General features: G+C 46.0%; 1 protein-coding gene across 6 annotated transcripts in view; it reads left to right on the forward strand.

Moving 5' to 3' along the window:
* Window positions 1-24,573, forward strand: part of LOC147125182 (non-POU domain-containing octamer-binding protein-like) — a 91,901-nt gene that overhangs the window by 14,444 nt on the left and 52,884 nt on the right. For 3 of the 6 annotated variants that reach the window (XM_085998758.1, XM_085998791.1, XM_085998784.1), the window contains exons 1-4: window positions 7,983-8,090; window positions 8,300-8,666; window positions 18,947-19,248; window positions 23,844-23,939. In XM_085998758.1, coding sequence (XP_085854884.1) covers window positions 8,304-8,666; window positions 18,947-19,248; window positions 23,844-23,939 — 761 coding nt within the window. In that variant the 5' untranslated portion in view covers window positions 7,983-8,090; window positions 8,300-8,303. Of the gene's footprint in view, window positions 1-7,981; window positions 8,091-8,299; window positions 8,667-18,946; window positions 19,249-23,843; window positions 23,940-24,573 lie in introns of those variants that run through there. The other 3 variants (XM_085998774.1, XM_085998767.1, XM_085998799.1) reach the window with 2 other exon arrangements.

Below are 24,573 nucleotides of genomic sequence, written 5' to 3' on the forward strand. Positions count from 1 at the left end.
CCTCTAGCCAAGCTGTTCCAGTACAGCTACAATATTGGCATTTACCTGACAATGTGGAAAACTGGCCAGGAATGTCCTGTCCACAAAAAGCAGGACAAATCCAATCCGGCCAATTACCGCCCCCATCAGTCTACTCTCAGTCATCAGTAAATTGATGGAAGGTGTCGTTGACGGTGCTATCAAGCAGCACTTATTCACCAATTACCTGCTCACCGATGCTCAGTTTGGGTTCCGCCATTACAGCCAGACCTCATTACAGCCTTGGTCCAAACATGGACAAAAAAGCTGAATTCCAGAGGTGAGGTGAGAGTGACTGCCCTTGACACCAAGGCAGCATTTGACCAAGTGTGGCATCAAGGAGCCCGAGTAAAATTGATGTCAATGGGAATCAGGGGGAAAACTCTCCACTGGCTGGAGTCATATCTAGCACAAAGGAAGATGGTTATGGGTGTTGGAGGTCAATCGTCTCGGCCCCAGGACATCGCTGCAGGTGTTCCTCAAGACAGTGTCCTAGGCCCAATCATCTTCAGCTGCTTCATCAATGCCCTTCCCTCTATCATAAGGTCAGAAGTGGGGATGTTCGCTGATGATTGCAGTGTTCAGTTCCATTCGCAACTCCTCAGATAATGAAGCAGTCCATGCCTGAATGCAGCAAGACTTGGACGACATTCAGGCTTGGCCTGATAAGTGGCAAGTAACATTCGTGCCACACAAGTGCCAGGCAATCCCAACAAGTGAGAGTCTAACCACCGCCCCATGACATTCAATGACATTACCATCATCAAATTCCTCCACCAACAACATCCTGGGGGGTCACCATTGACCAGAAACTTAACTGGACCAGCTACATAAATACTGTGGCAACAAGAGCGGGTCAGAGGCTCGGTATTCTGCAGTGAGTGTCCCACCTCCTGACTCCCCAAAGCCTTTCCACCATCTACAAGGCACAAGTCAGGAGTGCGATGGAATACTCTCCACTTGCCTGGATGAGTGCAACTCCAACAACACTCGAGAAGCTCGACACCATCCAGGACAAAGCAGCCCGATTGATTGGCACCCCATCCACCACCTTAAACATTCACTCCCTCCACCACTGGCGTACCGTGGCTGTAGTGTGTACCATCTATAAGATGCACTGAAGTAACTCGCCAAGGTTTCTTCGGCAGCAACTCCCAAACCTGCAACCTCTTCCACCTGGAAGGACAAGAGCAGCAGGCGCATGGGAACACCATCACCTGCAAGTTCCCTTCGAAGTTACACACCATCCTGACTTGGAAATATATTGGCGTTCCTTCATTGTCGCTGGGTCAAAATCCTGGAACTCCCTCCCTAACAGTACTGTGGAAGTACCTTCACCACAGGACTGCAGCAGTTCAAGAAGGCGGCTCACCACCACCTTTTCAAGCGCAATTAGGGATGGGCAATAAATGCCGGCCTTGCCAGCGACACCCACATCCCAGGAACAAATTAAAAAAAAAGGAAGGCAAATGGTATGTTGGCCTTCATTGCAAGAGGATTTGAGTACAGGAGCAAGGGTGTCTTACTACAGTTACACAGGGCCTTGGTGAGACCACACCTGGAGTACTGTGTGCAGTTTTGGTCTCCTTACCTAAGAAAGGATATACTTGCCACAGAGGGATTGCAGCGAAGGTTCACCAGACTGATTCCTGGGATGGCAGGACTGTCGTATGAGGAGAGATTGGGTCGACTTGGCCTGTATTCACTCGAGTTTAGAAGAATGAGAGGGGATCTCATTGAAACATATAAAATTCTGACAGGGCTAGACAGACTGGATGCAGGGAGGATGTTTCCCCTGGCTGGGGGGGTCTAGAATGAGGGGTCACAGTCTCAGGATACGGGGACATTTAGGACTGAGATGAGGAGAAATTTCTTCACTTAGGGTGGTGAACCTGTGGAATTCTCTACCATAGAAGGCTGTGGAGGCCAAGTCACTGAATATATTTAAGAAGGAGATAGATAGATTTCTAGACACAAAAGGCATCAAGGGGTATGGGGAGAGAGCGGGAATATGGTATTGAGATAGAGGATCAGCCATGATCATATTGAATGGCGGAGCAGACTCGAAGGGCCGAATGGCCTACTCCTGCTCTTATTTTTCTATGTTTCTACTACGTTGCTGATAGGAAATCAGAGGATATAATGCTTTATAAAGATATGGTAATAATATGGTGTTGGTAAGTGAGAGGATGTGGTTTTTGGGTGGAGTTGTTGATTGTGTGATGATTGGGGAGTGATGTGCCTTCAATAACCACAAAACTAGAAGTTATAGACTTTAACAAGTTGGCTTTTAATCACTAAGATCAGAGCTAACATCTCAACACGCTGACTGGCTCACAGGAATGAGTCATACAGATCCTGGGATCTTTAAGTAAGAGAAGTCAGGGAAGAGGAAGTGAAACTATACACCGTGTGGGGGAGGGTAATATACATGAGTGTAAAACGAATACAGGCAAGACAAGCAGATTTCATTACAGGGAGTTTGCGATTGAGTAGTTTAGGGGCCTGAGGAAATGAGATGTACTGTGGGGTAATGAGCAATTTTGGGAGAGTAGTTAGCAGAGAAAAAAATTGACAATTGGGAAATTGACAACAGGAAAAAATGTACAGGGTTTTGGGGAAAGAGCAGGGGAGTGGGACTAATTGGATAGCTCTACCAAAGAGCCAGCACAGGCAAGATGGGACGAATGTCCTCCTTCTGTGCTGTATCATTCTATGATTCTATCTTTGAGGTAATGTACTAAATAGTGAAAAGGTACAAAGATGTAATGAGTCATAGGAGTACTATTGGTAGTTCGTATTTCAGTGGGATTGAGGTAGTCAGTGATTACGGTGAGTTATGTGAGGTCTGAAAAATTTGGATTCCATTCCCTCGGCCATAAATGATGAAATTAATTGGCTCGATTCCATTTATTCAGTCACACATTATTTAATTCACTGTAAAGAAAGAAAGAAGAAATACTTGCATTTATATAGCGCCTTTCACAACCAGTGGACATCTCAAAGCGCTTTACAGCCAATGAAGTACTTTTGAAGTGGAGTCACTGTTGTAATGTGGGAAACGCGGCAGCCAATTTGCGCACAGCAAGGTCCCACAAACAGCAATGTGATAATGACCAGGTAATCTGTTTTTGTTCTGTTGGTTGAGGGTTAAGTATTGGCTAAGACACCAGGGATAACGCCCCTGCTCTTCTTCGAACTAGTGCCATGGGATCTTTTACGTCCACCTGAGAGAGCAGACGGGGCCTCGGTTTAACATCTCATCCGAAAGACAGCACCTCCAACAGTGCAGCACCCACTCAGTACTGCACTGGAGTGTCACCCTGGCGTGGGATCTGAACCCCCCAACCTTCTGACTCGGAGGCGAGTGTGCTACCCACTGAGCCACAGCTCATTATTCATAATCATTAGTCATCAACCAACTGTTGCAACACTTCAGTTGAATTAAATTAATGAGGCACAGATTAGAAGGCCACATTAAAGGAGCAGGGAAAAAGGGCTTGGAGTGGAATACAAAAGGGAGTGTGGCCCATGAGCAGGACTGGATGGATATAGGAAAGAAGGACTGTGAGTCCAACACGAGTGGGGTCCAAATATGTTTCATAGCAAGACAAAAAAAGTGAGGCCAACGAGTGGGACTGGCTAGCTGCAGGGCAGATAGGCTGTAACTGCAAGAGCAGAGAGATCAGGGACCAAAAGTGGTTTGCAGCAAGGGAGAAGGACTGTGAGCATGACAGAAGGAGGCTGGGGAATCGGGCCCTGAAAATGGCTCAGAGCAGGGCAGACAGGCTTTGACTGCAGCAGAAGTGGGCGTGGGGCTGACTGGGAGAAGGAAGACCAATTGGGACCAGCAATTTAATTTGCAGTGGAGAAAACAGGGATGTAAGTTGGGAAAAATAGCTTAAATTTGGAATTCCGTGAGGCTGTACTGATGAGGTCTTGTGGGGAGCCAGGAAGTGCAAAGAGACCTGGGTATTATTGTGCACCAGTCGCTGAAGGTAAGCATGCAGGTGCAGCAGGCGGTTAAGAAGGCAAATGGTATGTTGGCCTTCGTAGCAAGAGGGTTCGAGTACAGGAAAGGATGTCTTGCTACAGTTGTACAGGGCCTTGGTGAGACCGCACCTTGAGTATTGTGTGCAGTTTTGGTCACCTTACCTGAGGAAGGACGTTCTTGCCATGGAGGGAGTGCAGCGAAGATTCACCAGGCTGATACCTGGGATGGCAGGAATGACGTATGAGGAGAGATTGTATCGATTGGGCTTATACTCACTGGAGTTTAGAAGATTGAGAGGGGATCTCATCGAAACCTATAAAATTCTGTCAGGTCTGGACAGACTAGATGCAGGAAGGATGTTTCGGATGGCTGGGGAGTCCAGAACCAGGGGTCATAGTCTAAGGATAAGGGGTAAGCCATTTAGGACTGAAATGAGGAGGAACTTTTTCACCCAGAGAGTGGTGAACCTGTGGAATTCTCTGCCACAGAGGGCGGTGGAGGCCAGTTCATTAAATATATTCAAGAAAGAGTTGGATATATTTCTTAAGGCTAAAGGGATCAAGGGATATGGGGAGAAGGCAGGGACAGGGTACTGAATTTGGATGATCAGCCATGATCTCATTGAATGGCGGAGCAGGCTCGAAGGGCCGAATGGCCTACTCCTGCTCCTATCTTCTATGTTTCTATGTTACACAGGGTTGGAGACCAGGAGTAAAATTTGCCAGGCTGCAGTGAATAGGTTAAGAATACATATGATAAAGGTAATTTTTTAAACTAAACTAATTACCTGAGGCTGGGCTGAATGGCTAGAAAAAGATAATTTACCTAAACTTACTTTAATGAGGCTGAAATAGCTGTGCTGGGAGATGTGAAGGCTCTACAGCAACACCTGCTGGCTTTATTTTGTTTAGGCCAATGGAGTGATATTGGATAATTCTCAATGCCAGTGTGACACATCTTCCACAAGTGCGCCCCCTGGGAGGAGGGCATCACTAAAATGAAACAAATCGGTCAATCAACTAAAAATGCATGAGAGAATCTGGTAATTTAATTCTCATTTTTTACAAGACAATGTCCTGTGGTACCCATTGGTTGCAGAAAGCTTTGAGTGAACTGGTATGCACCGTGTGATCTCGCTCCTAAATAGAAAGTATATATATGTAACGCTACTTTGCATGCACAGATGTGGGGGAACGACCTCTTGTGCATTACCCCTCCCTTCACCCCACCATTGGTATCTGCCCAGACCCCACGCTGTGACATTCCCTTCCTTGGCCTCTCCACCTTCCTCTGCTCCTTTAAAACCCTGCTTAAACCCCACTTCTTTGACTATGCTTTTAGTTACGTATAATATTTCTTTATTTGGGTTGGCATCCATTTTTATCTGATTATGGCTCTGTTAAGCAACTTGGGACTTTTTACATTAAAAACGCTATATAAGTGCAGGTTGTTGTTGAGTAGAGTTCAAGCATGCACAAATGAACTGTTGAAACAAAAAGAAGAAAATGGTTGAAAGTTCAACTTGCACATAGAAATACATGGAATATACAGCACAGAAACAGGCCATTCAATCCAACCAGTTTATGCTCCACTTCAGCCTCCTCCCATTCTTCCTCATCTAACTCTTATCAGCATAACTCTCAATTCCCTTCTCCCTCATCTGCTTATCTAGCTTTCCCTTAAATGCATCTATAATATTCGCATCAACTACTCCCTGTGGTTGCGAGTTCCACATTCTCACCACGCTCATTGATGGCCTCTACTTTTGCTCTTCCCCACAAGTGCAAACACTCTGAGGGCGATTTTGCCAGCCCTTTGGAGGTGGGACTGCTGGGAAAATGGCAGAATCTGGGGGCAGGTACCCATCCCGCCCCCAACCCGCCTCTGTGCCATCTTCCCAGAAGGCGGGTAGCCGACCTGTGCCGGGTAGTTAACAGGCAGTTAAGAGGATTATCCCCATTTTCCACCAGAGGTGAGGGCTTCCCGACGTCTGGAAACCCCGCCAGGGTCACCGAGGCGAGCAGTGGGTCTGAGGGGTGCATAAGTGCGCTGTGGAGGTGAGTGATGGGTGCAAGTGCGGAGAGATAAGTATGTGAGGTGACTGAAAAGTAATAGAAAATGTTTACTTACCTTTGTTTCTTCCTGCAGGCTTCAACTGTTGGGGAACCGGAGACTCTCGCCTTTCACCGGCAGAGATGACAAATGGCTGCTGCATTCTCTGATGCAACAACCATCTAATTTCTGCTCAGCAGATAAGTTTGATGAGTCTTGAATACAAGGACTCATCAAACAACAGAGAATGTCAGTGTTTGACAGCTTCACAGAGCTGTCAAACAATGACAATTCATCTGTCAAATGAAACGTCATACACTGATGTTCTCTGTAACTGGCTTCCCCTTAATTGGCCTGCTAAGCCCGCTGGGCAGGCTTAACAAGGTCAATCAAGGGAAAATAGTGTGGGTTGGCCACAAGTCGATGGAGGTGGGACTAAAACCCGACAAGCAGCAGTCCCCCCTCCAACGTGCCCCCATTGGCAAAATCACCCCCTCTGTGTCTACTCTATCAAATTTTAAAGACCTCGATTAGGTCATCCCTCAGCCTTCTCTTTTCAAGAGAAAAGAGATCCAGCCTGTTCATCCTTTCCTGATAGGTATAACCTCACATTTCTGGTATCATTCATGTCAATCTTTATTGCAACCTCTTCAGTGCCTCTATATCCTTTTTATAATATGGTGACCAGAACTATACACAGTACTCCAAGTGTGGTCTATCCAAGGTTCCATACAAGTTTAGCATAAATTTTCTACTTTTCAATTCTATTCCTCTAGAAATAAACCCTAATGCTTGTTTTTTTATGGCCTTATTAACCGGCATCGCTACTTTTAGTCATTTGTGTATTTATACTCCTATATCCCTTTGCTCCTCTGCCCCATTTAGATTTCTATTTTCCAAGTAATATGTGACCTCCTTATTTTCTTACCAAAATGTAATACCTTACACTTATCTATGTTGAAATTAATTTGCCAATTATATGCCCATTCTGCAAGTTCTTCTTTCATAAAACAATATGATTTCAAAGTTCTCCTTTGCCTTTGGGTGTCAGCTGTGGCTCAGTGGGTAGCATATTCACCTCTGAGTTAGAAGGTTGTTGGTTCAAGTCCCACTCCAGGGACTTGAGCACATAAATCTAGGCTGACACTCCAGTGCAGTGCTGAAGGAGCGCTGCATTGTCAGAGGTGCTGTCAAACCAAAGCCCTGTTTGCTCTCTCAGGTGGCACTATTTTGAAGAGCAGAGGAGTTATCCCCGGTGTCCTGACCAATATTTATCCCTCAATCAACATAAGAAGAACAGATTATCTGGTGATTATCACATTGCTGGTTGTGGGAGCTTGCTGTGTGCAACTTGGCTGCCGCATTGCCCACATTACAAGTGTCTACACTCCAAAAGTACTTCATTGGCTGTAAAGCACTTTGAATCGTCAGGTGGTCGTGAAAGGCGCTATATAAATGCAAGTCTTGAAAAATAAAATAAACCCTCCCTCAAGAAAAAGCTGAACTCTTGCAATTGGAAAACTAAATTATTTTCATTTGGCTAAACCTCAATGTTCAAATCATGAAAATCGCTAAATCTTGAAATCGTTCCGGAGAAAATGGAACTGATTTTTAAACCTAACTCATTGTTCGTTGTTTTTGCAACGTTTGGCTACACTTTCAAGTGATTAAAAGGCAGAGAACAGTAATTCCTTTAAGTTTCCGCCCGCGCTGAGAATGACGCAAGAGCTGAGCACATGCCGACCGTCGGCTCGTACGAAAGTGATCGTGCTCGGCCTGGCGGTTGAGTGACGGCGAGCTGACCAATGCTGGCCAAGCGGCCGTCGCGCTCTCATTGTGACGCCACAATGCGTCGTCATCAATTCCACAGAATCCACCAATCAACGATCGAGAGGCGGGAGAACGCACAAACTCGTTTGTAAAGTTAGGTCGACGTGCAGGTTTTTTTTTCTTCCCGGCGTCCTCTGCTCGCGCTCTTCGCGGCTTTCGTTTGTTCGTCAGAAGCGCAGCGGCCTGAGATCGTGAGGTAAAAATCAAATTCGACAAAAAGCACGATTTATAGTTCATGTGTACAGCGCATCGTTTCCTACCGTGTGTGTAAAAATCTTATTTTTAAAATGACGCAGAGATAGGGTCTTGCCGAAAAGAATTGAGCGGGTGGCAGGTTTTCCCCCCCCCCCCCCTTTTTTTTGTTTCCGTTTAATTTTTAGATTCTTGTTTTTTTTAAATCTCCAGAATCATGCAAGATCACATCCAGAAATCCGGCGGCAGGAATCGCGCCGACAACAGCAGCCCGCGGAAGAGGGATTACCGCCAGGACCAAGGCTCCGGGCCCGGAGCCGCCAACCATCACCAGCACCAGTCGGCCTCCTCCAGACATGGCGACCGGGCTGGGGCCGGCGCCGGCGGGACCGGAATCAGCGTCGACATGACCAATTTCCGCAAACCCGGCGAGAAGACCTATACGCAGCGCTGCCGCCTTTTCGTCGGCAATCTGCCCAACGACGTGAGCGACGACGAGTTCAAGAAGATGTTCGACAAATACGGCGAGCCGTCCGAGATCTTCATCAACAAGGATAAAGGCTTCGGTTTCATCAGGCTGGTGAGAGAAGAGCGGCTCCTGTGCCTCCTCGGTCTTTGTTCTTTGCCCCTCCCCCCAACACACGCTATTACTCGCATTTAAAAGCTATTTCTACCGAATCAGGTTACATTAAACCAGTGCAAACCCACACGGAAATCAAATGTTAAGATTGATCAAAATAATTTTTAACCATTGTTGCATTTTTAAATAATGCTTTCAAAATAAATTCTCAAGGCGGGTGGTGGGTGTAAAAATCTCAATGCTGGCACTAACCTAACCCGGTAGGTCGGCATCTGTAAAAGTTAACCTGTTTTGTGTTTAGATCCTGCATTGGAATGGGATCCTGGCGAAGGGTCTCTCGAGCCGAAGGAGTTCTGATGGCCTAAAGTGCTATCGTGTTTTCTTCTTCCCAGAGTGTATTTTCTTCTTGGCATTTTATGCTTGTATAACTGGTTAGTTGGTACCAATCGAAGAGAGGGTCTATTTGCACACGCGAAAAGAGCAGTAGCTTAGATGAACTGATTTTTTGGGGAAATTATAAGCTCAGCTCCTTGCTGCAGCAGCATTTTCAAAGTTGGAAGGTATGCCCTTTACAATTTTCTAAATGGTAACCTGACTCCGAGTTTGTTTTTTCAAAGTTAAAGAATTAGGCAATAATAATTATTCAAGTTAATTAACTTGATTTCTTTTTTTGAAAGTTTCCTTGAAACCCCTGAAAGTTTTCCATGTAAACTGCATTCCGTTGTTTGGATGAGACTTCAGACCAAGGCCCTATTTTCTGGTTTGAAGAGGAGTTTGGACCGAAATTCGTTTTTCAACACCACCACCAAAAACATTAACTGATCATTCATTTCGTACCTGCTTGTGAGGCCGTGCTGAACACAAATTAGCTGGCAGAGTTATCTACATAAGTCACTTTGCTTCATAAGTCATTCAATGTATAGGAAGTGTTTTGAGATGTGATAAAAGTTGTATTAATGCCAGTCTTTTTTAATAACAGGGTTTTGCCTCCATCGTTGACTGCCTCAACTTATAGCGCCGCCCATGACGAATACACATTACCAATAGCGAATTGCAAACTTGGATTAGGGCTGTGGAATTTTGGACCACAAATGTCTCAACGCTGTACCCCTGAATTCACCTTGCCACTTTTTTTAAATTAGTTCATGGGATGTGGGTGTCGCCGGCAAGGCCAGCATTTATTGCCCACCCCTAATTGTCCTTGAGAAGGTGGTAGTGAGCCACCTTCTTGAACCACTGTAGTCCATGTACTGAAGGCACTCCAAAAGTACTGTTAGGGAGGGAGTTCCAGGATTTTGACCCGGCGACGTTGAAGGAACGGCGATATACTTCCAAGTCAAGATGGTGTGTGACTTAGAGGTGGTGGTGCTCCCATGCACCTGCTGCCCTTGTCCTTCTAGGTGGTAGAGGTTGCGGGTTTGGGAGGTGCTGCCGAAGAAGCCTTGGTGAGTTGCTGCAGTGCATCTTGTAGATGGTACACACTGCAGCCACGGTACACTGGTGATGGAGGGAGTGAATGTTTAAGGTGGTGAATGGGGTGCCAATTAAGTGGGCTGCTTTGTTCTGGATGGTGGTGTGCTTCGAGTGTTGTTGGAGCTGCACTCATCCAGGCAAGTGCAGAGTATTCCATCACACTCCTTTTTGTGCCTTGTAGATGTTGGAAAGGCTTTGGGGAGTCAGGAGGTGAGACACTCGTTGCAGAATACCCAGCCTCTGACCTGCTCTTGTTACCACTGTATTTATGTGTCTGGTCCTGTCTTAAATGAGCTATTTTAAATGAAATCTTTAGGTGAGCATTCTGAATCCTAAAAATTAGAAGTGTAGATTATGGATAACAGTTCTAAAAAGCCTGTATTTGAGACAACAAAAGCAGTTCAGTGGCTTTTAAGGTGGTTTCTGATTCATATATATATTATAAATAAATTGGTTAATTTTATAAATCAACCTTATTTTGTTTTACCCAGGCATCCTGATGTGAGCCTTCTACATCATGAGGATGACAAATTATGCATTGGACCATGTTATCCTTTCAAGTTGCTCTCGATAAATTGTAATTGGGGATCATTGTCCAAGCGCATAAAATAGTTGTTTCCAATTCTTTTTAGCCAATTTTCTACCCCTTGTCCTAAAGGCATTTAACAAGTGGCAAGAGATGTGGCATTTTACATTTGTACTCCAAAGATCTTGCGTCTTAATCCAATTTTGCTCTTCACTATTTGTATTGTAGCCTTACTCAGTGAGTTGCTGAACCATAAAGACCAGACAGATTTCATAGTTAGGTGATCTCAGTGAGGAGAATATAGGGCACTACAATTGGCCTTAAAATCGCCAATCTAGGATGGGGAAGCGGTATGGGTACACTTTACTCTATCTAACCTAAGTGGCCATTCTTAATGTATAACCGTGAACAAAAAGCGTTGGCAGCCTGTTTTACTATGTGGAGAATTACAGCTGGGCATGAGCCTGTTTGCATGCACACTTTCCAGCAGGGTTTGCTGGATAGTGGCTAGGAATGGACCCCCATACTATCCACTCTCACCCGCTCGGATATTGTGCCTTCCTACCCCTATGGTTGAGATCAGTTAAAATGTCACACAGTAGATGTTCCATGGGACTTCATTGGTTTATATGACTTCAGATACTTGCTGCCTTTACCAGCTGAGTTTTTTACTTGTATTTTTCTTAGACTTGTGCTACAGCAAAAACAATCTCATGCTGATAATGAGCGAGCCACTAGGATACAGCATAAAGAATGTGGGGGAGCTATGTCTCCAGCAGCATGCAACAGATTATTTCCTAAAATCCTATATTTGCGCCACTTGGGTGTGCACGTGACAGTCTGGGTTCAGCATTATTGATCTCCTGTAAGCAGACCCCACATCTCTTCCCTTTACTGCCCAATAACTAGTCATATAATGACTTGACATTGGAGATTGTGCGATTGAAACCCTTGTGTGAACTGGATGCTGTAAAATGGCACGTGTCCTAAACTGATGAGGATAAATGTTTCAGTAGCTGGTTCATTACCTTTTGGAGTGCAGGATTCAGGATGACCTTGACAATGGGGCAATGTAACATCTGTGGTTTTGGAATTCCCAAAGGCCTTGAAAAGCCACATCAGTCTACTACTTTCAGAGCACTGTCAGATCTCCTGCATCTTGATGCTAAGCTGGAAGCCTCTTAGAACCCTGTGCTTAATATCCTTTGACCCAAGTTCCCAAGACTGTGACCCAGGAACACACTTTTCAGACCAAAAGTACCATAATAACTAGAGCAAAGGAAGAACTGAAGCATTAAAGCTCTCGTGTATAGATCTAGCAGAATTAGATGTGACCATCTGCTTTAACATTCACTGGGCACTTGAGTGTTGTCCCCACTCATTCCTGAAAGTGGACCAGTTCCACTCTAGAGATGGGCTCTGGTGGCATAGCTGTGACCAAACTCTTGCATGCTACGTTATCTTAACGGAAGGGCGCCTCACATTGGGGCACATCAAAATTATGGACGAAGTCTTAGGTCTCTTATTGCATGCACCACAAATGATTACTGTGACTTTACTTGCCTGTAGTCGGTTCTCAAATTTATTGCTTACAACATGTGTATGTACATACACATTGGCTGAAGGTGTACACTGTCTATGACATTCCTAGCTGTAATACACAAGTTCCTTGAATGCTAAGGGCTAAACCGCCCAAAAAATTCGACCTCAAAAAGGAGACTGGATGTCCATCCTTCTAGGAAATTTCCCACTTCAGTGGGACATGGTAAACTTGAAGGGCTGTGTGAGCCAAATCCTAATTACAGGAAACTTTGTGCTATCCGGCATCGACGGGACCGAGCTGTTGCCGTCCCATCAAAACTGCCGGACAAACCAGCGCTAATGTTGAAACATACGGAGATTTTGAGCTCCGTATCTGGCAACAAACCCTGTTGCTTAGCAACAGCTTCTAAACAGTCGGCCGTACCTTGCAAGCATCTCTGTAGCTTAGCAACAGCTTCAGCGAGACTTTGCAGAGCCCGACTGGTGGGGGGAAAAAAAAAAAGCAACGAAAAGAAAAAAAACCCTAACGAAAAGGCTCCTGATTTTTGCCGGTGGCTCGAGCATTCCGGACAGTTAACCTCCGGATAAACCAAAGTTTCCTGTATCTCATGCTCATCAGAGCAGAAAGGGCTGGCAATACAAATTAAACAAAAAAAACTTCTTCATGCTGGAGACCAGTGTCTGAAGAAAGGATGGTCAGTCTCTCCCGATGAACATTTCAATGTTAAATGTCCATGTTCCAAATACAAACAACAACTTGCATTTATATAGTGCCTTTAAAGTGCTAAAACGTCCCACGGCACTTTACATGAGCATTATCAAACAAAATTTGACTTCGAGCCTCATGAGATGTTAAAAGACAGGTGACCAAAAGCTTGGTCAAAGAGGTAGATTTTAAGGAGTTGAGAGAATTCCAGAGCTTATGGCCTAGGCAGCTGAAGGCATGGCTGACAATAGTAGAGCGATTCAAATCAGGTCTGTGCAAGGGGTCAGAATTGGAGGAGGTTACAGATACAGGGAGGAATTTGAACACAAGGAAGAGGATTTTAAAATCAAGTTGTTGCCGGACCGGGAGCCAAGCACAGGGGTGACGGGTGTGCAAGACTTGGTGCGAGGTAGGGTACGGGTAGCAGAGTTTTGAATGAGGTTAAGTTATGGAGGGTGCAAGGTGGGAGGCCTGCCAGGATAGTTGAGTCTAGAAGTAACAAGTATGGATGAAGGTTTCAGTAACATGATCTGAACCAGGGGTGAGTCGGGTGATGTTAAGGTGGAAATGGGCAATCTTGATGGAGAGGATATGGGATCGGAGCTCAACTTGGTCACAGTGGCCAGGGAGAGGGATGGAGTCGCTGGCTAGGGAGCGGAGTTTGTGGCAGGGACCGAAGACGACGGCTTTGGTCTTCCCAACATTTAATTGGAGGAAATTTCTGTGCATCCAATACTACATGCCGGACAAGTGGCATGACAAACTGGAGGCAGTGGAGGGGTTGACAGTACTGAGCGGTTCCTCTCGTACTGAGCATGATTACTATCGCAACAACACATAATCAGTAGGGTAATTCTAACCTGTCTCACGACTGTCTAAGGTGGCGGTGAGGTAGAGATGAATGTCGTCGGTGTACATGTGGAATCTGATGTTTTCGGATCCCAGCATTCTGACAACCATCCTGATTTTGCATCTCTCTTTACCCCCTCCCACTCCCCATGGAGGGCACATTAATAATGAGTGGTACCTGAATTGCTTGCTCATGCTGCAAACATGGCATCAAGAGCAAGCAGTCAGGACAACGTATGAAGCAAAGACCATGGCTTGAAAATCATTAAAAGCAGCATCGCAGGTCAGCAAAGCAATTAAAAATGCTAACTAAGCACTTGTATTATTTCTAGGGGCATAGAATTCAAAAGTAGTGAAGTTGTTAAACTTGTAAAGGACCATGGTCAAGCCACATTTGGAGTACTATGCGCAGTTCTGGTCTCCGTACTATAAAAAGGACATAGAAGCACTGGATAGAGTGCAAAAAACATTTACAAGGATGGTACCAGAACTGAGGGATTACAGCTATCGGCAGGGGGGAGAAAGACTTGCATTTATATAGCACCTTTCACGACCACCGGACGTCTCAAAGCGCTTTACAGCCAATGAAGTACTTCATTGAAGTACTATGGAGTGTAGTCATAAGAACATAAGAAATAGGAGCAGGAGTAGGCCAATCGGCCCCTCGAGCCTGCTCCGCCATTCAATAAGATCATGGCTGATCTGATCCTAACCGCCAATCCACTATCACAGAACCATCTCCTGAATCTAACAGAATTAGACACACGAAATAGGAGCAGGATCAGGCTACACGGCCCCTGGGCCCGCTCCGCTACCCACAGGGCTATGACCGATCCGAACCTAGACTCATGTCCAAATTCCTGCCCGCTCCCCGTAACCCTTAATTCCCTTCTAGGAAACTGTCTATTTCTGTTTTAAATTTATGTAATGATGTAGCTTCTACAGCTTTTTGGGGCAGCATATTCCATGTTGCACTGTTGTAATGTGGGAAAGGCGGCAGCCAATTTGCACACAGCAAGCTTCCACAAACAGCAATATGATAATGACCAGATAATCTGTTTTTGTTAATGTTGATGGATAAATATTGGTTAGGACATCAGGGATAACTCCTGCTCTTCTTCGAAATAGTGCCATGGGATCTTTTATGTCCACCAGAGCGAGCAGAAGGAACCTCGGTTTAACGCCTCATCTGAAAGACGGCATCTCCGACAGTGCAGCACTCCCTCCGCACTGCCCTGGAGTGTCAGCTGAGATTTATGCGCTCTAGTCCCTGGAGTGGGACTTGAGCACACAACCTTCTGACTCCGAGCGAGTGTTCTGCCCACTGAGCCACAGCTGACACTAGGGAAAGATTGAACAGGTTAGGGCTTTTTCTTAGAATGGAGAAGACTCAGAGGTGACCTGATAGAGGTCCTTAAAATTATGAATAGGTTGGACAGAGTAGAAGTGGAGCGAATGTTTCCATTTGTGGGAGGATCCAAAACTAGGGGCCATAAATACAAGATAGTTAATAAATCCAATCGGGAAATAGAGACATTTCTTTACTCAGTGGTTGGAATGTGGAGCTCGGTATCACAGTAAGTGGATGAGGCAAATAGCTTGGATGCTTTCAAAAGGAAACTAGACGAGTACATGAGAGAAAAGGGAATAGAAAGATATGCTGAAAGGCTGAGATGAGGCAGATGGAATGGGAGCAGACTCGTGTGGAGTATGAACCCCACCACAGACTACGGCGATAGCAAAATACTGCGGATGCTGGAAATCTGAAATAACAACAGAAAACGCTGGAAAAACTCAGCAGGCCAGGCAACATCCGCGGAGAGAGAAACAGAGTTAACGTTTCAGGTCGAAGACCTTTCGTCAGAACTGGAAAGAAACAGGAAAGGGGATAGATTTTAAAGCAAGTAGGGGCTGGGAAAAGGAGGAGGGGATGAAAGAACAAAAGGGAAGGTCAGCGACAGGATAGAAAGCAGGAGACATTCAAGGAACAAAGGATGGCTCTGGATGAAGTGTGAATGGCCCTGAAGGAATGAAGGACAGCTGCCATGTGGGAGGGAAGAAAAAAGCTCAGACGACAGTGTGGATAAAAAAAAGAGAAAATAGGGGCCGAGGTTATGATCTAAAATTGTTGAACTCTATGTTGAGCCCAGAGGGCTGTAGAGTGCCTAATCGAAAGATGAGGTGCTGTTCCTTGAGCTTGCGCTGAGCTTCCGTGGAACAATGCAAGAGGACAGTGAGGTCTGAGTGGGAATGGGGCGGTGAATTAAAGTGACAGGCCACCGGGAGCTCGGGGTCCCCCTTATGGACTGAACGGAGGTGTTCCGCAAAGTGGTCACCCAATCTGTGTTTGGTCTCCCCAATGTAGAGGAGACCACATCGTGAGCAGCGAATACAGTATACTAAATTGCAGGAAGTACAGGTAAATCGCTGTTTCACCTGGAAGGGGTGTTTGGGGCCCTGGACAGTGGGAAGTGGGGAGGTATAAGGGCATATGTTGCTGCATCTGTGCTTGCACGGGAAGGTGCCGGGGGAAGGGGTGCTGGGGGTGGTAGAGGAGTGGACTAGGGTGTCTCGGAGTGAGCGGTCCCTACGGAATGCTGAAAGGGGAGGTGAGGGGAAGATGCGTTTGGTGGTGGGATCACGCTGGAGGTGGCGGAAATGGCGGAGGATGATCCGTTGAATGTGGAGGCTGGTGGGGTGAAAAGTGAGGACAAGGGGAACTCTATCGTGGTTCCGGGAGGGAGGGGCAGGGGTGAGGGCAGAAGTGCGGGAGATGGAACGGACACGGTCGAGGGCCGTGTCAACCACGGTAGAGGGGAATCCTCGATTGAGGAAAAAGGAAGACATGTTGGAAGCACTGGTATGGAAGGTGGCATCGTCGGAGCAGATGCGTCGGAGACGGAGAAACTGGGAGAATGGAATAGAGTCCTTGCAGGAGGCGGGGTGGGAGGAAGTGTAGTCCAGGTAGCTGTGGGAGGCAGTGGGCTTGTAGTGAATGTTTGTCAATAACCTATCCCCAGCGATGGAGACGGAGAAGTCGAGGAAGGGAAGAGTCGAAGATGGATCATGTGAAGGTGAGGGAAGGGTGGACATTGGAAGCCAAGTGAATGAAATTGTCTAGTTCAGGGCGAGAGCAGGAAACGGCACCGATACAGACTAGTTGGGCAGAATGTGTTCAGTCTCCACATCCATCATTTTGCACTGAAGATCTCTGGCCTGAGCTTTTGGCTGTAGAGTACATAACTGCATGAACCCCAGTAGTTTCTTGCAGAATGAAGGAACTGAAGTATCCCCTTGTCCCTAGACGTTGCATACCTGGGTTGAACAGTTATTCTTATACTGTTGACCCAGTGCAAGAGATATTTGCCATGTCTCCTCCCCCCAACCCAGCAAGTGTGCACATTGGCATGGACAGATCCTGCAATCACTCCTGGAACACCAAGTACAATAAAGATGAATGTGCTGTCTCTGGCGCATCTATCTGTTCTAAATGCTACTCATTAGGCTCCTGACTCCATGGTTCTGTGATCTTGAAGGGTACACACCAAGACTTCTCTGGGCAACAATATGGTTGTAGGTGTGGAGACTGAAACCTCCAAACCTACCTTCTGTCTAATCTCTTCCACCCTCATGAGAGGCCAGATCATAGGAACAGGTGTAATCCATTCAGCCCCTCGAGCCTGTTCTACCATTGAATTAGATCATGCATGATCTGCAACTCAACCCTATTTACCTACCGTTGCTCCATATCTCTTAATACGCTTACCTAACAAAAATCTTCCAATCTTGGTCTTGAAGGTTTCAATTGACCCAACAAGGGCAATATATCATTTCTGAGATGCAGTGCCCAGAACTGACATACAGATGGGGTCTGACCAAGGTGTCATACAACTGAAGCATCATTTACTGCACTTTGTATTCCAGATGTTATAGAAGCTCCTTTTATAGTTGAAGTAATATGATTTATCTTGGGGGGAGGGGAAGAGATATGAAGATTCTGCTAGGTCTAGCTGTGCTCTAGTGCAAAGAAAACTTCTAGGTTTACCTAGATACAGAGCCAGGCATCTATACTTGGCATAGAGGGAGTGCAATGAAGGTTCATCAGACTGGTTCCTGGGATGGTCGGGGGGGGGGGATTAGGACAGATTGAGTAGACTGGGCCTATATTCTCTAGAGTTTAGAAGAATTGGAGGTGCCTTCTGTTGCCTCGGCCTTAAGCTCTGGAATTCCCTGCCTAAACACCTCTTTCCTCCTTAAAACCTACCACTTTGACCAAGCTTTTGGTCACCTGTCCTAATTTATCCTTGTGGATCGGTGTCGAAACATTTTTTTGTCTTAAAATACTCCAGTGCAGCTCCTTGAGATGTTTTACTATGTTAAAGGTGCTATATAAATAAATAAACGTTGTTGTTGATGTCATTAAAACATACATCATTTTTGCAGGGCTTGACAGGATAGATGCAGGGAGGATGTTTCCCCTGGCTGGGGAGTCCAGAACCAGGGGTCACAGTCTCGGAATAAGGGGTCGGCCATTTAGGGCTGAGAGGAGGAGAAATTTCTTCGCTCAGAGGGTGGTGAATCTTTGGAATTCTCTACCCCAGAGGCCTGTGGAGGCTCAATCGTTGAGTATATTCAAGACAGAGATCGATAGATTTTTGAATATTAAGGGAATCAAGGGATATGGGGATAGTTCAGGAAAATGGAGATGAGGTAGAAGATCAGTCATGATCTTATTGAATGGCGGAGCAGGCTCGAAGGGCCAAATGGCCTACTCCTGCTCCTATTTCTTATGTTCTTATGGACGGCATCACCAAGCTCAGTGGATTTCAATGATCTTATCCCCTCAACATTTCCCCCCATTATACTCGGGAGATGTAACCCAGTCTATGAATACCAATGTTGACCAGAAACTGCTGTTTCACTAAAGGGGGAAGATGAGAAGAGATGACCTGCCTTTGGAACTTTTTGCATCCAAATTTCTAGGCAAAGAGGCTTGAGAGCTGATCAGTTACTTTCCATTGTGAAAGCAGAGGCACAATTCCAGGCTAGTTGAGGTTATTTCCAGTTTGGGGGGGCGGTGGGGGGCAGAGGTAGGGGTATTGCGGTGAGGGGTTGGGTTGTATTTTTTTTTACAACATTTTATTTGCTGACCTACTGAAAAATTAATGCCTGCTTCAATTATAGGAGACTAGAACCCTGGCTGAAATTGCAAAAGCAGAACTTGATGATACTACACTAAGAGGGAGGCAGATAAGAATTCGATTTGCAACACATGGTGCTGCTCTCACAGTGAAGAATCTTCCTCAGTTTGTATCGAATGAGTTGTTGGATGAGGCATTCTCTATCTTTGGACCAGTGGAGAGAGCAGTGGTGATAGTAGATGACCGTGGGAAACCAACTGGCAAAGGCATTGTCGAGTTTGCAGCAAAACCTGCTGCGCGCAAGGCTCTGGACAGATGTACAGATGGTGCATTCTTACTGACAGCGTAAGTAATGAGCATAAAGATTCATTGTTGTGCAGAGGTTGCAGGCAGGAATGCTATTTTGATTTTGGCTTTTAATGTAGTTTTATTATTTCAGCTCCCTTTACTAAACGTCCATTGTTGCATCTTCTAATGTGGAAGTGGGTAATAGCTCCATCTGCTATAGTGCTGAGCCCTACAAATTAGATGATGCCAGGTTACATTCCTGGCTCAGTTAGCTGATCTCAGTTGGAGTACTGCAATTGGCCTTGGTGCTTGTGGGTTAGGAAGGGGAAAAATCAGTGCAAATTTTAATTCTTTATGAAATTGGCTGCAAAGAAAATGACAGGGAGGTGGGCCAATGGAAGGTTTGACTTTTAGTTCCTTCAGCATAGCTGGTAATGCATCAACTACCATCCTTGGCTAATGTACCTCAGTTTGACTGCCTTAGTTAAGTTTGGCCCAAACCTGGCTTTAGAGTGGTATATGCAGATAGGTTAGTCATGATGTCTTTAAAAAATTCTTAATAGTGCTTTCCTGAAAGTTTCAAACAAGTTCCTCTTTGTTACAAAGCCACTGTGATGTAGGGTAGAATAGTAAAGTTATGAGATACCTATTCGACACCCTGTGTAGAAAAATGTTTGCGGACACGAATGGAAGTGATCGAACTCAGGCTAGATCTTGTTTTCCAGTTGTTTGGGTCGGGAAGGTTCTGCAGAGACACTTCACTGCCTGCTCTAATCCAGAGGTTCCCAAACTTTGTTTTTGCTGAGCACCCTTTGGAGATTCATGTCACCTGCGCATCCCACCTCCCCCACTTAGTAAAACAGTATTTTTGCTTTGAACAAGAGGATTTTATTTTCAGGGTTAACATAACAACATATTGCTCAAGACCCTCCCCAATGCTTTTGACAAGACCTAAAATCATACAATTGTTACAGCACAGGAGGCCATTCAGCCCGTCGAGCCTGTGCCTACTGTCTGGAAGAGCACTTCAGCTCGTCCCACTCTCTCCAACCCCGCCCCCCGCCCCCCCCCCCCCCCCAAACATAAAAACTAACGGTTCTACGCATGGCACCGCATTCTCGGCTAAAGGTGTTATCATAAGTGACGAGCACAGAGTCGACCTGCTGTTGTTAGTTAATTTTATTTTAGTTAATTTCTAGTTCTAAAATATTAATTGCATCCTGGAGAGGAGATAGCTGCATAATTGAATAGGACTTTCTTTCCATAGGCCTGAAAACAAACTCATTCAGTAATGCACAGTGAAAATGACCCAGAAATGCATACGTAACATCTTCCTCAGAATGGATAAATTCTCCATCACTCACCTCCCCATGGGGAACTTAAAAAAAAAAAAAAAAACTGTACAAATAAAATATTGCCAAGTCCTGTTACTGTACATTATTATTACAAGATTTTTAATTTCCCCTGTCCCCAAACTTCAATTTTTCTACTCTTCCCATTTGAAGATAGCAACAACACTGGGGTCCAGTTCCATAGGCACCACCAGTCCTCCTGTACCATGCCCAAGTGGTGGTGATTCACATTTCAGCCTGGAAAGCGTGCTGATTGTCTTGTTAGGGATGGTCTCTTCTGAAATTTGTTGGCTCACAGAGTTTGTGTCTGGTTTTGGGAGGTGGAAAGAATGCCACCATGATGCCACTAATCATCCCAGTATCCCTCCTGCTGTTGTGTGCAAAAACATGCACAGAACAGGCTTTGAATAAAATTAAACGAATGGAGCCTATTTGAGGCAAAACTTAAGCAAACAATAAGCAATTTGTTGTCCTCGCGCCTCCCTGATAACCTCGTTTTGGGAACCCCTGCTCTAATCAGCTCAAATGCAGCAGGTTGTCAATGTCAAACTGAAGAATCCTGTGATTATCGACACTTTAATTTCCTGACTATTGACCTGGTGATGCGCTATCAATTACTCATAAAAGACTGAGAGTTAAGAGAGTAACTAAAGGCTTTTATTAACAAAAGAATGAAGGTCTGCCTCGAGTGGTCGACCGGTCCAGAAATACAAAGGGCTGGGGAGCAGTCACCTTTATACTAGGACTTGTGGGAGGAGTCAGCCGAGGCATGTCCAGGCATGTACACAGTGGAATACAAACAGTGGTTTACCACATTGACGAACTCCGTCAGTACCTGCTAACTAGGGGTATTGCCACAAGCAGGACCACCAGTTACAACCCCCGGGGGAACGGACAGGTGGAAAGAGAAAATGCGACAGTTTGGAAGGCCGCCCTGCTAGCCTTAAAGTCTAGGGGCCTTCCAACCTCCCGCTGGCAGGATGTGCTCCCCGATGCGCTCCACTCTATTCGGTCACTGCTCTGCACTGCCACTAACGCCACCCCTCATGAGAAAATGTTTGTCTTCCCAAGGAAGTCCACATCGGGGACATCGCTACCCGCCATGGCTGACGTCCCCAGGGCCGGTCCTACTGAGAAGGCACGTGAGGACCCATAAAACGGACCCCCTGGTAGAGAGGGTCGACCTCCTCCACGCCAACCCCCAGTATGCTTACATTGCATACCCGGACGGGCGGGAGGACACAGTCTCCATAAGAGACCTTGCACCCTCGGGGGCCGCAGTAACTCACTACCACCCCCCCCCCCCCCCCCCCCCCACGATCCGATACCCAGCCCCGGCAGACGGCAGGTCTGGGCCCCGCGACCCGCTCGACATCTACGAGGACGACACGCCTGTGCCACAGCCCACGCAGGACTCGACGCCGGAAGCTCCACTACCCCTGCCGTCACCACGCCGATCACAGCGGCAGACAAGACCTCCGGAGAGACTCCAATACACTAACTTTTAATACACTTCACCCCGCCGGACTCAATTTTAAACAAGGGGTGAATGTGGTAAACCACTGTTTGTATTCCACTGTGTACATGCCTGGACATGCCTCGGCTGACTCCTCCCACAAGTCCTAGTATAAAGGTGACTGCTCCCCAGCCCTTTGTATTTCTGGACCGGTCGACCACTCGAGGCAGACCTTCATTCTTTTGTTAATAAAAGCCTTTAGTTACTCTCTTAACTCTCAGTCTTTTATGAGTAATTGATAGCGCATCAATTTTATTAACAACATTTTTATAATGGAGAAGATCCTCACACCAGCATGCCTGGACTTAGATCATCGGGAGGCGGACTCATCCACCAAGCTTACACACTGGCTTAAGTGTTTCGAAAAATTCCTGACCGCCTCCGCAGCAATCAAATCGGACGAGGACAAACTGGATGTCCTGACCTCCAAAGTGAACCACCGAGTGTACTCGGTCATCCAAGACGCGACCTCGTACGCGGACGCTATCAAGCTCCTCAAGGACCAGTACACGCGCCCAGTGAACGAAGTATACGCCAGGCACCTTCTGGGGAGTCGACCGTGGAATACCTTCAGGCACTGTCTGTGCTTGGCCGGGCCTGTGGTTGTAAGGATGTAAAGGCCGCCGTGTACACAGGAACTTATCCGGGACGCTTTTGTAGCGGGCCACAGATCCAATTACATCCGACAGCGACTGTTGGAGCAGAGTGACCTCGACCTCAACAAGGCCTCTGAACTCGCACTATCATTGGATGCAGCCTACCGGGGCATGGATGCCTACTCTTCTGCACCGTGGACGCCGCGGGGAATGACAGCCTGGGACACGGTAGGACCGCCTCATAGCGCCGTGCCACCCCAGCAACGGCCCAACTACCGCAGCAGTGTCCCAAGGCCAGACAGCAGTGCCCCAAGGCCAGAAATGCTACTTCTGTGGCCAGGCAAAACACCCCAGAGCGCGCTGCCTGGCGAAAAACGCGATCTGCTCGGGCTGCGGGAAGAAGGGACACTACGCTAACGTCTGCAGGGCCAAAGCCACCCCGAACCCCAGCAGCGCCGAGTCCTACATGACTGAAGATTGGGGATCCACAGGGCAAAAGCATTTTGGGAGGGGGGCTGGGGAAAGTAAGTTTCTTAAACATAGCAGATTTAGTAAGGCTTGAAGTCAGCTGTGCTCCAAAGTGCACTATAAAACCACTGGCCTTCCAAGAATACACATCCTGTTCTTCAAGGCAGAAGTTATTTTGTGCCAGATCTAGATTTGTGGGAAGGTCTGGTCCGAGGATGGAGATCTGGTATCACCTTTTTATTATTTTCAAATTTGTTACGAGTCCTCAGAAATCAGCCAATAGTTGTTAACTTGAAACAAATCCTCGTGTAATTTGAGGCCCACTGTTGCATAGATGCTTCCCACTTGGAATTTGGATCGACACTTGTAAGATGGATGGATAGAAGACACTTTTTGGTCCAGCCACAGTCCATGTGTCAAATCAACAATTTAGGATCAAAGCTGGTATGACACACTGAACAAAAGCTTTTATGAAATTCTCCTTATTCCTTACTAATAATATACTTACATACTTAGTTTTCAACAGATTGAATGGAGATAGTCACCTGATGGAATTGCCAAGCAGGTGTGGCTACTGGAATTTAAAAAAACACATTGGAGTGGAAGAGTCAGAATTTCAGAAATTGATGCAATGAGAAACATTTTTCAATGGACTGTTTATTTATAATAAAGCTGAAGTCCTGATTCAATTTCTTTATTGCATTCTTCCCCTTTTTTTAGGTTTCCAAGACCTGTGACTGTTGAACCTTTTGATCAATGTGATGATGAAGATGGACTTCAAGAGAAACTGGTCCAGAAAAATCAACATTATCATAAGTATGCATTGACTGACTAAATTGTTTTTAAACATGTTTACATTTTCTGTTCCCTCTCCATTTAAAATTGATCTGGATTGAGCCGTAAAGTGTTCTAAAACGTCAGATAGGGGTACGCTTGCAGCAATGTGTTAAAGATCTTCTGTTTTGTTCTGGGCTTGCATTGGGCGAGCACTTAGAAAAAGAAATAGGTGAATAAATCTCCTATGTTGCGTTTGCCTGGCTCAGTGATTTGGTATGCTAAAAAAAACTTCTAGGCACCGGTCCCGTTCCTAGTATGGGCTGTTATTTGAGGATTTCAGTGCTCTCATTAGTGACTGCACCTAGACCGTGTGAAAGAGCAGCATCTTAGCACCAGTAGAATTTTACTTGTCATTTATTTTGTGTTTGCTCTTTGGTTACAAAATAAAAGCCCAAGTTTAGTGTGGGGGGGGGGGGGGAAAAGAGTTGTGGGGCAGAAAGAGCTCTCCTGCAAAACTTTAGCCATTTCAAAATAACCTAATTGAAGTAATTCCTATATCTAAATAAGTTAATGCAGTGTGTGCTGGACATCTGGTCCATCTGTTTTCCACAGAGTTCTTTATCTAAAAACAGAAAAGTGGAACTCGAATGCACTCAACTGGGCCATTCTTTAC

This window comes from Somniosus microcephalus, chromosome 1, assembly GCF_052327205.1.
Source record: "Somniosus microcephalus isolate GS21.2 chromosome 1, FLI_Smic_1.0, whole genome shotgun sequence".
Lineage (NCBI taxonomy): Eukaryota > Metazoa > Chordata > Chondrichthyes > Squaliformes > Somniosidae > Somniosus > Somniosus microcephalus.